The 14,412-nt window shown below is 41.9% G+C and overlaps 1 protein-coding gene across 1 annotated transcript in view; it reads right to left on the bottom strand.

Annotated features, from left to right (window-relative positions):
* LOC124555947 (GTPase-activating Rap/Ran-GAP domain-like protein 3) overlaps positions 1-14,412 on the bottom strand; it is a 694,419-nt gene that overhangs the window by 147,470 nt on the left and 532,537 nt on the right. Inside the window, exon 11 of the mRNA XM_047129996.1 lies at positions 2,589-2,700. Coding sequence (XP_046985952.1) covers positions 2,589-2,700 — 112 coding nt within the window. The remainder of the gene's footprint in view (positions 1-2,588; positions 2,701-14,412) is intronic.

Here is a 14,412-nt window from a genome sequence, read left to right as displayed (position 1 = left end):
AAATTAAAGCTGAATTGAGCCTGAAGAGCCCGCATAGGTAAGGTCTAGTCCCAGTCTGTTAAAATATCGAGAACTTCTATAACAGCGGACACACTCAAGCATACAAGTCCGTCTCTTTGGCAGTATACACTGAAGCGGCAATTCACCAGTAAGCGAAAACGAACTGGCAGCCTCTAATTAGGGATCGATGAGTGCCCATTGTCATATGAGAGGGTTTGCCTCAATGGCTGAATGCAGGAAAATCGCAGTTCTGACAGTGTTGTTGTACACTGCAGGAACGTGCGAAATTCGTGCTGTACGCACATGGATATCGGTCGCTCGCACTGTAAATGTCCACACTAAATTGTTTGCGACCCACGATATTGCCACGAATTTCTTAATCACTTGAAATGAGCTACACGTGAAGAAACGCTGTGTTCGCGGAAATACGTGTCCCACAATATGCAGAAAACATTTTCATTGAAGGCCTAGAGAGTGTTTAACTTGCTGCATCTATAGGAATCATGAATTTAATAGAAGGTTACTCACTGTAAGTGCCGAATGAAATGGTAAGTTCTTCCTCCCGATTCTCTGCCGTAAATGAAACTGAACGAGCTTGCCGTACACAGCTTCAGTAACCCGAAAGTGTCCGTGTTTCTATCCAGCGGACGGGTCAGTGTCAACAGCGTTGGATGGTCTCACGCCGTGACACACTGCGAGGAGTTTTGGATTCAACGCAGCAAAATAGAGTGGTTGATAACGAAGCGCTTCCACCTCTTCTGCCTTAGTTGGCGAAATGCTAGTTATTGAGATCTTATCCACTACTAGGGTCCTAAATGACTACCACTACAATAATTTTCTCCTCAACGGCAGAGGTTAGTAAGCACATTCCTGCAAAGCTTTTCCTAAAAGCTTTTTATTCCTAATTTAAAGTTTGGTGCCATGACATGTTTTTAATTGCTGGTGAAATTATATTCTGTGATTTCACCATATTGCCCAAATTTGCCATTATGTATAATTGTTCACAACGAGTTTACAATCATGTCGAAGGGTTATTTCTCTAGGAACTGCATCAGTTCCTTCACTAGGTGTTAGATAAGTGTTTTTTTACGCGCTGTGGAAGGAATTCGCAGATACAACACTGTAACATGATATCCCATTACGTTTAAGTTAGTAGTTTGTATACTGTCAGCAACATGACTGCTCGAAAGTAGGAGATGGCAATAGCAGAGAAACGAATTACATTAGGTTCTTCATTGCCATTGCAGCTTACTGAAACATTTACATCTAACTTTCCTACATGAAAATCCACCCGTATGGGATGAATGAGTAAACAATAAACGCCACGAAACAAAGTTGTTACGGTGACTGACGCATATCCCTGCGTGCATGTCAAGCATTGTCTTTGTCGTTCGCATCAGGTAAACGAAACTATTTTTCGCAGTGGTAATCTCGAGGCTATGAAAGATTTTGCTTAATCACACGATAATCGTTGGTTTCTTGTTACTTAAAACAGAAGTATCCCAGTTAGAACGGCTAAATCTGAATGAAAATGATTTGAAAATAGGGAGATAGGTACGGTCTACTAACCCATCGAGGTTATTTATCTGTAAGGCTCTGCATTTATGTACAAAAGATGACTGAAGGGTAACAAATGTGAATACAGTATTACAGAAGCACAAGCCGCAGAACAAACAGCCTTGTAGCACAGAGCTATGATCATCGGAGTCACAAACGTCATAAATGTGGTATTGTTTGACAAAAAGTCAAACTAATATTATATTCTCGGGTTTTCAGCCGCTTCCGGTGGTTAAAGTGACGTCACAGCCAGAGCGCGGTCATGTAACGGCGAGGCCGTTGCCACACGACAATGGCGAGGAGAGCTCGGCCGAAAGCTCGTGGGATTTTAACTACCCATGGCGCTGCTGTAAGTTCGAGAAGATTTTATTAATTCATGTCACCGTGAGACCTTGATAAAAATTTGGTTGAAACAATATGTGTGCAGTACTTACGACGTCATATTACCCAAAACAGAGTATTTTGTGTTGTTGTACGTTCAGCTCTTAATGTAATGGTTCAATGAAGTGATTAAAACAGGGGAATGGAACAGTAGGCATACTTGTCATGGCGACAAGTGGACGTGCCACATCGTTTTCAGTGTATCTGCACTACAGAAGCCCCATATCAAACGCCACAGTGAGATCACATTATACAGATATTAGTCATCAACTGTCTTTTAATCGCTTCTCTGAAACTCCACTGCTTATCGTAATAGTTGTCTGTTACACAGTACTGTTTCTTCACTAACCTGTGCTTTAGGTTCGCTAATCTTCAAACATCGAGTGTACACAGATGCAGAATTTTACAGATGAAGCTCCTCGATGGTCGGTAAGAACAACTTATCTCCCTATTTTCAAATAATTTTTATTCGCTTTTAGCCGTTCGAGTTCGGGTACCTCTGTTTCTAGTCACAGATACTGTGCACCCAGAATATATACTTCACTTCCGCCGCCTTTGAAAAAATCACATAAATCACAGAAATCTTGATTAGGGTACAAATTATATTTTTGTGCAGAAAACGTTAACAAACAGTGATTTTAAAAGGATACGAGTAAATTGTGATTTGATGTAAGAAGGGTTGAAATGACACATATGTCCGCTTCCTCCGTCCAGAAAAACGATGTTAACTATATCATTTCCAATGTGTCTCTTCCTTTCGACCTGTGCACAAAAAAGGAAAAGCCTTATAAGTAAAAGCCACATACGATATATATGTATAGGTATATAATTTTAGACGTAGCATCAGTGGAAATACAGTGACTACTTAACAAAAACTGATTTTATAAGTTTCCCCAGTTTCACTGCTAACACCAGAACACCAAAGGGGGAAAAAGTTACATTGTTACTAAACTGTGGTAAATTTTACAGCACCGTATTTTATTCAAAGCTGCAATTTTCAGTTATGCACTAGATAATTACAATTGTAAGGTTTTCAGTGGTACGTCACATACAAAATAAGTACGTAATTTCCTATTTCACACCCTATACTGACAATACTAAATCGGCGGGAACCGCGAATTGGTACCAGCAGCAATCGTAAATTTTACGAAGGTTAAGTAATCCAGGGTTAAAAAACCAACATAAAATCATGTCAGAGGCTCATTTCTCCGGATGCTCAACCACTTTCGTTATTTTATACTTGGTTACCAGTTTCAATTAAACAACCATCTACACACCAACTATTGGAGAGAAGAAACAAATGGGTCATGAAAATGTGTATAATTACAACATAATGAAGAATGAAAATGTCGATTGTATGATGGTAATGTTGGCAGCATTGATGAAATAATATCTTTTATGAGGCACCAGTAAATTAAGTTAGTAATAAAATTCTGACTGACAAGCAAAACTATGGGGCGTTATGTAAGCTAAATCTTTGACCACCTTGCTTCACGTCGGGTATAAACAGATCAAAGAAGACACTTCCAGTATAGGAGAAAGACGGGAAACGTTTACAACTTCAAAATATAAAAAATATTAGTAAATAAATTTTTTATTTAACAATACATTCAGAGAAAAATTAGAATGGAAAGCCGCCATATACAGCGCTTGTTTACGTGGCACAAGCAAAGATGTGTGCCGTATGTTATTTTCCGAATGATATGGCGGAGGGACGGTGGTTCATATGCATTGGGATATGCAGAATTAGGTCTCCTGTGATTTCCTAAAATTTTTACGGGAAATTCCGGTATGGTTCATTCGAAATCGATGCAGATGATTTCCTTTCCTTCCTTAATTCAGACTTGTTTTCCGTCTCTAATGACCTCATCCTCGATGAGACGCTGAACCCTTATCTTCGTTACTTCACGGTGTCACGGGTGTAAGTGCAGATATTTTTATTGGTGACCGAGGACTGTGCACTGAACAAGATTACATCAGTACTTACGTCAGTTACAGACTAATAATTATAACCATTACAATTCACATCTTGCAAGAGCAAACCATTAATGCTTATTTTCCCTGGCCGGCAGGTCGGGTGTTGGACACGTGGACACAAAACGGTTAGTCTATACTGACAGGCGTAGTCCACTTCGTGGTGCAGTACGCGATGTGTTCCGTGACATCTGCACGTTTTCGAAAGCTCCTTGTACAGCATGTGATTACTGCTCTGGAAGTGCGCAACATTTTAGAAATCACTGTTTTCATGCGAGATGGGGCAACACCTCATGTAGCTCGCCCAGTGAAAGATTTGCTTAATACAACCTTTCCGAAAGTGTTATCTTCAGATGTTTTCCAGATACATGGCCTGCTAGATCACGATCTCATTCCATGTGACTTTTGGCTGTAGGGAAATCTAAAAGAACCAGTTTATCAGGGACACGTTTGGTCTCTATCTGATCTGAAGGCCAGTGCACAGGGACACGCAACTCAGATTCCACCGGAACTGCTGCGAGCAACTGTTGATCTCGTCGTTTTACGGATCAAACATTTCGTCGACGTCTCCGGTTCTCATATTGAACAAATCGTGTAAGCGGCGGTTAATAATAAAATCAAAATTATGCCGATTCCACTTGTCTGACCCTTTCTGCCCATGACCCTTTTCTAATCCATTACATATGGAAACATTTCTATACGTCTTTCTCTCATTCACAGCGCCAGATTTGCAGCTGATGGCCAACATTAGAACAATATTTTTCTAGAGTAAATCGGTTCCGCATTAACGCATTAGAATATCTTCCAAGTTTCGCTGTAATACGACAATCAGAGACCACATGGGAGCTCTGTAAGTAGCTACATTTTAATTTTAACTACCTGGTGCCATTCAATCGACGCAGTGCGTAGGTTAGTATTCTGATTTCCTTAGTCACAGCACCCGTACATAGAATTTCAGTGACTCCTTCCGGTATAGTAACGCTAAAAGTGTTAGGAGGAATGCTAGATCTCATGTTTTGTGGTCTCCTTCACGGGCTTGACAAAAAGCTGAACACGTGTACAGGGATGGAATCTGTGCGGTGATAAAGCGGTTGTTGCAGGGCACGACAGTAGTTTCGGCTCTAACTTTTGCAGCAGAATGGAAAGCCCGCGGCTCAAGGTGACTCGCTATACAAACTCGAGATCCGGGTAAACAACTAGCAACCATTGGCTAGTCTGCAGTCCGCGCGGCAGAGCCAAAACACTCTCTATTTAGCGATGTAGTCATCTCAGTACTTGACATTGATCGCTGTCGGCAAGTCCCTATCCGGAGGACATGTATAGAAACTGCGGTCGACTCACTGTATAGTAGGTGCGAGATGGAATCATAACCTGTTGCGTAATTAAAACTGAAATGAAATACCTATAATACTGTTCTGAGAGTAGAAATAATGGCAGCTTAGTTTTTACATCTGAAAGAGTCCCTCTGCAGTCTCTCATAATTTGTTACGTATTTATGAAGACCTCTGAAAGCTCCTCCTATCATTCTTCTCTTTCTCCTTTTCATCACGTTCCATGACCTTGGAGATTTGCTCCTCAATCTGGTCCTACGGAACTAGACGCGTAAATAAATAAACAATCATTTACGGTCATAATTCTTGTTCAGCCACTATAGTTATAACACATTATCATTTGTGAAAAGTATATATGATTCTGAATTCATCTTTAAATGACAGAAAAGGCACGAGAAAATACACAAATATTAAATATTACAAAGGGGTAAATTATCTCTGACTTTCAAGAGTCAGCATGATGTGAAGCCCCAACGTGCTACCATCAGAGTTTCTAAATGACATGGCGTGGCATCAAAGTGGGTGAGGATATGTTTATGGGTAGTTTGCCTTAAAGCTGTTTGAGACTGTGGACTCACATTCGGGAGAGGCGAAGCCCAAATCTCTGCACGGTCATCCGGATAATAGTTCACGATGTTTATCCCACACCTGTTATAGTTTCATTGGACACGGCCAATTTCCTTTCCCATTCTTGTCCATTTCGAGCTTGTTCTCCATTCCTAATGGTCTCGGTCTTCGTCATGGACGTGAAATTGAACCCTAACTTTCCTTCCTAATCATTTGCAAGCGAATCCTCAGCAGTGCCTTCTTGTGGGGCGTAAAGAACAGGAGGGGACCAACTGTATCCTGATATGTCTGATGCGCGACACGTCAGACAAGCGTGGAGGTCAGGGAAACAGAGGACTCGTCGTTCTTCGAATAAAGCTTGCAAGTTCCTACCTATATGTGGATCGGCATTCTGTTGCTGAAATGTGATGTGTACAGTTTCAACTGAAGGAGGTGTATTATGCCCGACTCTGAAAGCTACCTGAGATAATTATAGTTCTTCGTGTTGTTCTCAGGAAGTGAGAGTCGAGATTGCATGATAATTGCAATAGTATCCTTAACTATCGCCCTTTAAGCTCTCCGATACTCCGCTCAGCGATGACTGCCAGACTGGGTCGCTACAGCAGGGTTAACACGTATGCGACCACCACTGAAGGATGGTTCGTTGCACTACTACACGAAAGGATTTAAGTTTACGTTGTAAAATATGAAGTGTGTGCTCCAATGAAAGACAGGCCTGGAGGCTCTAATCTGGCCAGTACCAGTGACCGACTAATTAATAAATGTAATAGAGGGTGTCCGGGGAAGTAGGGAGGAATATTAAAGTGCTATAGAACATACAATATTTATTGAAAATTTAATGTTTTTTTCCAGACACATTAAGTAACTTCTAATTATGTATGAAAAATTATATTCTTCATATGCCCACCCAAGGCCGCTCGGCAACGAGCAATGCGTTCAGTGAGGTTCTCGATGATGCGTTCACAAACGTCTGGTGGTATGCCGTTAATAACACTTTTAATTACACCCTTCAGTTGGTGTACTGTTTGGGGGTTTTTTCACGTACACTTTTGATTTCACAAGTCCCCTCAAAAAAAGTCACAAGGCGTAAAATCGCATTATCTGACAGACAATTCCTGGTTGCTCAGCTAAGAGATAATTTCTTGAGGAAACTTTTCATTCAGCAGAACAATCGTTTCACGGAACGTGTGACATTCGCACCATGTTGTCTAAACAAAAAATTGTCATTTTCATCAATAAGAGGGAAAAATCAGTCCGTTTCGGTAACGGTCGCCGTTCACAGTGGCGGCAGCCCCCTCATCATTTTCGAAAAAAGTATGGGCCGATCACTCCTCCTGCCCAGAACCCACACCACACAGTCGTGCGCTGCGGATGCGTCTCATCTTCCACAGTCACTCGCGGTTTTTCGTTACCCCTAGTTCTGCAGCTCTGCGTATTGACGTAGTGCTCCTCATCTGAGGAAATTATTCTTTTTGTGTAGTTCTCGTTCTCCGCTTGTCGAGCCACGACCCAATGGGCAAATCGATGTCTCTTTCCACGATATGCAGTATTCATCTCTTGTGTACGTTGAATCTTGTACGGATGCATTTTCAGAACCTTTGCAAGCATTTCATGCAGTGAACTTGGTGATAATTCAGTAGCTGAACTCGTCGCCGAACCGATTTTCTGAGGCTTACGGTCACACAGTCACGCACGACAGCAGTATTTTCTTCTGTCCGAAAGGAACATGGCCTTCCTATTTTCTTAACGTTTGAAACAGAGCCCGTGGTCTCAAACTTCCGAACTGATGATTCGATTGGAGCGACATTGCGTCCGAGTATCACACGCAGTTCACGAACGGTTGCCGTGGGACGTTCACTGTTTTTGTAATAACTTTTTATCACTTGGATACGTTGCTCAGTTGTCATCTGCTCAATGACGAAAATAAACCACAATGCTCACCACACAAAAGTTATCAAGTTGCTAATGGGAAGGGTCACATATACCAAACATGAAAAAACCACGGCTGCCAACCGTCATATAACAAAATGGCGCCAAATGCAAATTCGTTCTTACTTCCCGGGCACCCGTTACTGTGATTGCTTCTGATCTCTCAACACAAGAGTAAAATATACTGTCTGACAAAGAAAAGGGAAGCAACCAGAAGACACTGTCGTACTTAAATGTAAGTTTGTTCACGTATTGGCAGGTACATAAATGATTAGACTTGCAATTCTCCGTGACAAGTAGGACAGCCACCAGCGTGAATTAGTGTTATTCGCGTTTAGTGTTGTTACCAAGCCTGGTAGGTTATACCAGTAAACATCCATTATTTTGAATCGGACTCCCATGTATACAACATCTTCAAACGTCTGATTACAAATGAGTTAATGTGTTAAATATTTGCCTCTAGCAGTTTAGGAAAGGTTTGGAATTATGCTTAAAGTTTTTTGGGAGTCGTTAAGTGCTCTCATTATGAAACAGTTGATGAATATGTACTGGGTAATTTGAGCTCCATTTTAAGCAAAACCTAGTTTTTCACTATCGCAGTGTTTACGACGTCATATCTCCTGAGCTATGATATAATTTTGCAGAAACATTAAGTGATATATGTAGATACTGTATGCAAAGTGGGTTGCGAACTGAGTTGTTGGTGAATAAATAATTCATTAAAACGTCATGTTCTATGTTGAAGTTTTACTGTGCTCAATTTTAAGCAAAAGCTAGTTTTCCAAACATCTAAATAAATATAAAGTCATCTCTGCCGAGCTAAGTATTGCGCAATGATATAAATTTGCGGGTACATTCAGTAAGATAAATAGATGTTGCGTGAAAAGTGTGTTTCGAATAGAACTAGCAGTAAAGAAGTAATAAATTACAACGTCATGACTGAAATTAAAGTTTTACTACGCGCCCTTTTAAGCAAAAGGTAGTTTACCACGTATCTAAATGACAATGACGTCATATCGCCTCAACTATGTGTCGCACAATGATATAATTTTGCAGATACATTCAGTAACATACGTGGAATTGTCTGCAGACTGTGTTGCATGTAGAGTTACTAGAAAAGCAGTAATAAGTTAAAACGTCATGCCTGAAGGTGACTGCACGAACAGCGAAAATGTAATAAGCGTTAAACTTTTTTCCTATTACCATTTTCTGTGCAGTGCTAGCTATAAAAGGTTTCGTGGAAATGTTAAATTACGTGTCAACTTCATCGGACGTCACTAAGTGGTCTCATTCTCAACTATTTGCGCGCAATCAGTTACGCTGCCTCGAGACAAACACACAATTTCTAACTGTAGTACTTCTCTTATTGTGTTAAACTTTGAAAGGAGTATACTGGGGCATATTTGTATGTGGCACCCGAATATGATTTTATAAACGATGTTTGGTTTTGACAGGCTTTATATCGCAGACCCAGAGATATTGTTAGTGTTGGAGTAAAAGAGCTCTCGGCGCACAGTTGTCTGAGGGAAACACGATCGCTTAGGCAGTTTTTGTGGTGTGCTGTGTGAAGCCACCAAGTGTTAGATTAACTTACGTATGTCAATATTTTGAACTTGGAAGCAGAAGTCTTCATGTAAGCAAGGTAAAGATGTTAAATAATTATGGTTTCTGTTTTTGCCAGCGCGTTAGTATAGATGAATTAGCTGATAATTTGTAATTGTTGAATAACCCCAGAATGTACGTAAACCGTTTTTATAAAAAGGCAAGTTAGATATTTCGCTTTGTAATGTTTCTAAGATTTGTTAACAGAGCTTTGTTTAATTTGATGATTTACATTTATGTTGGACTAATGAAGTTAGATAATACTTGCTGTTTAAATCTCATTGTTTGTGAATAAATTGTGAGTAATGTAACTTCAACCGTCAGATGTTTTTTGAAAAGCCAAACTTAACTTGCAATATAATTTTGCTAAACAAAGAAATCCGATAAATTTTGGGTATACGATAAATCGCACAAATCCAAGGGATGTCAATTCGACTAAATATCTAGAGTTACAATTACGAGCAACTTAAATTGGAAAGATCTCATAGATAATATTGTGGGGATGGCGAAACAAAGACTGCGCTTTGTTGGCAGAACACTTAGAAGATGCTTCAAACTCACTAAAGAGGCAGCCTACATTGCACTTGGACGGGGTGTTGTGTGATGTCCTTAGGTTAGTTAGGTTTAAGTAGTTCTAAGTTCTAGGGGACTGATGACCATAGATGTTAAGTCCCATAGTGCTCAGAGCCATTTGAACCAATACATTGCACTTGTCCGTCCTCTGCTCGAATATTGCTGCACGGTGTGGGATTCTTACCAGGTAGGATTGACGGAGGACATCGAAAAAGTGCAAAGAAGGCCAGCTCGTTTCGTGTTATCGCGCAATAGGGCTGAGAGTGTCACTTATATAATACGCGAGTTGGGGTGGCAGTCACTGAAACATAGGCGGTTTTCTTTGCGGCGAGATTTATTTACGAAAGTTCAATCACCAAATTTCTCTTCCGAATCCGAAACTATTTTGTTGACACCCACCTACGTAGGGAGAAATGATCATCATAATAAAATAAGAGAAATCAGAGCTCGGACGGAAAGATTTAGGTGTTCCTTTTTCTCACGTGCCACTCGAGAGTGGAATGGTAGAGACGTATTATGAAAATGGTTCGATGAACCGTCTGCCAGGCACTTAAGTGTGAATTGCAGAGTAACCATGTAGATGTAGATGTAGAAAAAATCCCAATGTTAGTAATTCACCATAATCAATACCGCCTTCCTGTCCAGGTCATATATATTTTAAAGATGTTGGATTTTCTTAAATGTTCTCATTTAGCAGCCAAATGCATTTCATGTGCATTTCAAGTATTATGGCCAGCACTGCACACTGCTGAACCTGTATCTAGTATATTTATATTTTTTTATGAGAGACCAGAATATATCGCGTTACTCCGTTGCTGATCTAGAGGTAAGACAGTTTAATTTATTTGTTATGTGCACAGGGACCAAAGTTATTAGTTTTCAACAGGGCCTTAGGATTCAGTGCTTAAGGGGCTGAATGTATTTTTCAGTGACTGTATTTCTTTATTGGTATTGGGAGTTGCATTACCCAAACAATTCGTGTAAAGTTTTGCTAACAATAACACAGAGTAAGCACACCACTTGCACTTAGATCAAGCAACACGATAATTCGAGTTTAATACCCATTTCATAATTTAGACATTCATTCTACGTAATCGTGAACTTTTCCAAATAAAAAGAACGTTACACTTGAACGTTACGACTTTCAACATAAAATTGTACCTCTTAATGAGTATACTATAACAGCATTTTAAATTTTTAAATTCAGTAAGTAACTATGTGAGATATTGAAAATTGAATTTTTGTTGCCGCTACCATGAAATTGGTACCTGGTTCCGGGATAGCGTTTTAGGGACGTGAAAAGCGCTATATGTTGAGTGATCGCTGTGAAGAAAACGGGGATGTCAAATACTCGTGTGGGACAGTGTTGCGAGCACCTGACAGAGTCTGAAAGGGGCGTCGTAGCTCTGCATTTGGCCGGTTGTTCGAATGCTCCAATATTCAGGTCTGAGGGCATTCGGATGTGATAATGGCCCGATGTTGGACAGCACGGGAACATCAAGTAGGCACACCAATCACCAAGGTTCCGATTGACCACGTCCGACCACCAGAAGAGAGGATCACCATGTTTGCACCTAGAACATCGTAATCCCGTTCAAATCAGCGCCTGCCATCCGAGAACATGGACTCCCCGCAATATCCTGTGTCATCCCGCGTCACTGGTCGGAGATTAGGAGCAGCCGGACTAGGGAACTACCGTTATATGCGTAGGCTGCCGTTAGTACCACTACACTCCACTGTTCATCTCTTCGTCCCTCGTCTCTCTGCCTTTGTCTTCCTCCCCCTGTCTCACTCCATCTTCTCCTCTTTCATTTCTCTGTCCATCTCTACCTCTCCCCTGTCTCTGCTCATGCCCCCCTCCCCTCGCTATGTCTATCTCCTGCTGTGCCAACCTCCTCATTCCTCTCATTGTCCGTCCATCTCCTCCTGTTCTGGAGTGGTGCCGTGGCCGGGAAGCATGGAGAGTCGGTTCATAACATCGCACGATGCTCTGCGACCAATCGCGGCTGTGCACGACCCCGGCGAGTACGGCGGCGACCGTCTTCCAATGTTTTAGAGCGTTAATGCGGTGTTAGTCCTGGCGTCATTATGTGGTATTTTGTCGGGTACGCGACAGGGCTGGTAGTGACTGAGGGAACTCTGCCTGCACAACGGTATGTTACGGGCATCCTGGGTCCTTATGTGTTACCTCTCTTGCCACGTTATCGTGGTGTGGTTTCTCAACAAGACAATCATCGACCACATCTGGCACGTGTCTCTATGAACTGCCTGTGAGTTGAGATTGTATTGTATGTTAACCGGGGTCCTAGAAACGACGGGAGGCTCCGTCCTCGCTGCAGCCGCAGTGGTCCACAACCCCACGACGACTACCGCAGTCCACTTCAACCCTCCGCCGCCCCACACCGAACCACTCTTTCAGGGTTATTGTGTGGTTCGGCCCCCTCAGGACGAGGAGAACCCATACATGTCATAAAATGGATGTAGACTATGTGATCAAAAGTATCTGGACACCCTCAAAAACATATGTTTTTCATATTTGGTGCATTGTGCTGCCACCTGCTGCCAGGTACTCCATATCAGCGATCTCAGTAGTCATTAGACATCGTGAGAGAGCAGAATGGGGCGCTCCTCGGCTCTCACGGACTTCGAACGTGTCAGGTGATTGGGTGCCACTTGTGTCACACGTCTGTACGCGAGATTTCCTCACTCCTAAACATCCCTAGATCAACTGTTTCCGATGTGACAATGTAGTAAAAACGTGAAGGGGCACGTACCGCAACAAAAGCGTACAGGCCGACCTCGTCTGTTGACTGACAAGAGATCGCTGATTGTTGAAGAGAGTCGTTATGTGTAATAGGCAGACAAGACATCTATCCAGACCATTACACAGGAATTCGAAACTGCATCAGGATCCACTGCATTTACTATGACAGTTAGGCGGGAGGTGAGAAAACTTGGATTTCATGGTCGAGCGGCTGCTCATAAGCCACACATCACGTCGGTATATGCAAAACGACGCCTCCCTTAGTGTAAGGAGAGTAAACATTGGACGACTGAACAGTGTATAAACGTTGTGTGGCGTGACGAATCACGGTACACAAGGTGGCGATCCGATGCCACAGTGTGGGTATGGCGAATGCTCGGTGAACGTCATCTGCCAGCGTGTATAGTGCCAATAGTAAAATTCGGAGGCGGTTGTTATTGTGTGGTCGTGTTTTCCATGGAGTGAGCTTGCATCCTTGTTTTGCGTGGCACTATCACAGCAAAGGTTATATTGAGGTTTTAAGCACCTTCTTGCTTCCCACTGTTGAAGAGCAATTAGGGGATGGCGACTGCATCTTTCAGTACGATGGAGCACCTGTTCATAATGCACGGCCTGCATCGGAGTGGTTACACGACAATAACATCCCTGTAATTGGCTGGCGCGCACAAAGTCCTGAGCTGAATCCTATAGAACACCTTTGTGATGTTTTGGAACGCAGACTGCGTGCCAGGCCTCACCGACCGACATCGATACCTCTCCTCAGTGCAGCACTCAGTGAAGAATGGGTTGCCATTCCCCAAGAATCCTTCCAGCACCTGATTGAATGTTTGCCTGCGAGAATGGAAGCTGTTATGAAGGCTAAGGGTGGGCCAACACCATAATGAATTCCAGCATTACCGATGGAGGGCGCTACGGACTTTTAAGTCGTTTTCAGCCAGGTGTCCAGATACTTTTGGTCATATAGTGTACTTAAATATGTATTTGACTATGTTCCACATCTTCTCCTGAACCACTTGTCGAAACTTGTCACACATATTACTTACGGTCTGGAAATCACAGCTGTGGGGTTAAGATCGACCTACCTATCAAAGGGGTGCAACTGACGGTGCAAAAGTGCAAATCCCTGCACTTTAGCAATCCAGAAATTGAGAATGAGAGCATTTAGAGACATACAACAAATTTTACACAACATTTCAAATCTTTACGGAACGTTTTCTTAATGATGACCCCAACTAAGTGATGAAAGGAAAAACATTTATTGCTTACTGCATTTTCGCTGTTCATGCAGTAGAAATGCTGCATGATGCATGACGTTTTAATTTATTATTTCCTTACTACAACCGCTGTTCACGACAGAATTTGTAGACAGTAGCTACATATACCTCTGGATGTACCTGCAAAATTGTATTATTGCATAGCACATAGTTTGGAGATATGGCGTCATAAACATTGAGCTGTGTGAATACGAAACTGAACGACGAAATTCGTTAGAGATACAGGTGAAATGTGTGTACAAAAATATGTGAAATACATTAAATTTATGTGAAATATATTTGACATGTGCGCACGTGGGCAAAGCCACGGGTAATCAGCTTATCGTAAACCCTGCAACGACTTCAAGCAAATTTGCTACACATATTAGTTACAATTTGGAAATAAATACTGGGGAAGACCAACAGCTTCCTGTTGGGGTGAGCGTGATAACGAGCAGAGAGAAGAGATAGGAGGAGATGG

The sequence above is a fragment of the Schistocerca americana genome, chromosome X, assembly GCF_021461395.2.
Source record: "Schistocerca americana isolate TAMUIC-IGC-003095 chromosome X, iqSchAmer2.1, whole genome shotgun sequence".
Taxonomy (NCBI): Eukaryota; Metazoa; Arthropoda; class Insecta; order Orthoptera; family Acrididae; genus Schistocerca; species Schistocerca americana.
The sequence above is the reverse complement of the archived record's forward strand: the minus strand, read 5'-3'. Positions and strand labels throughout refer to the sequence as shown.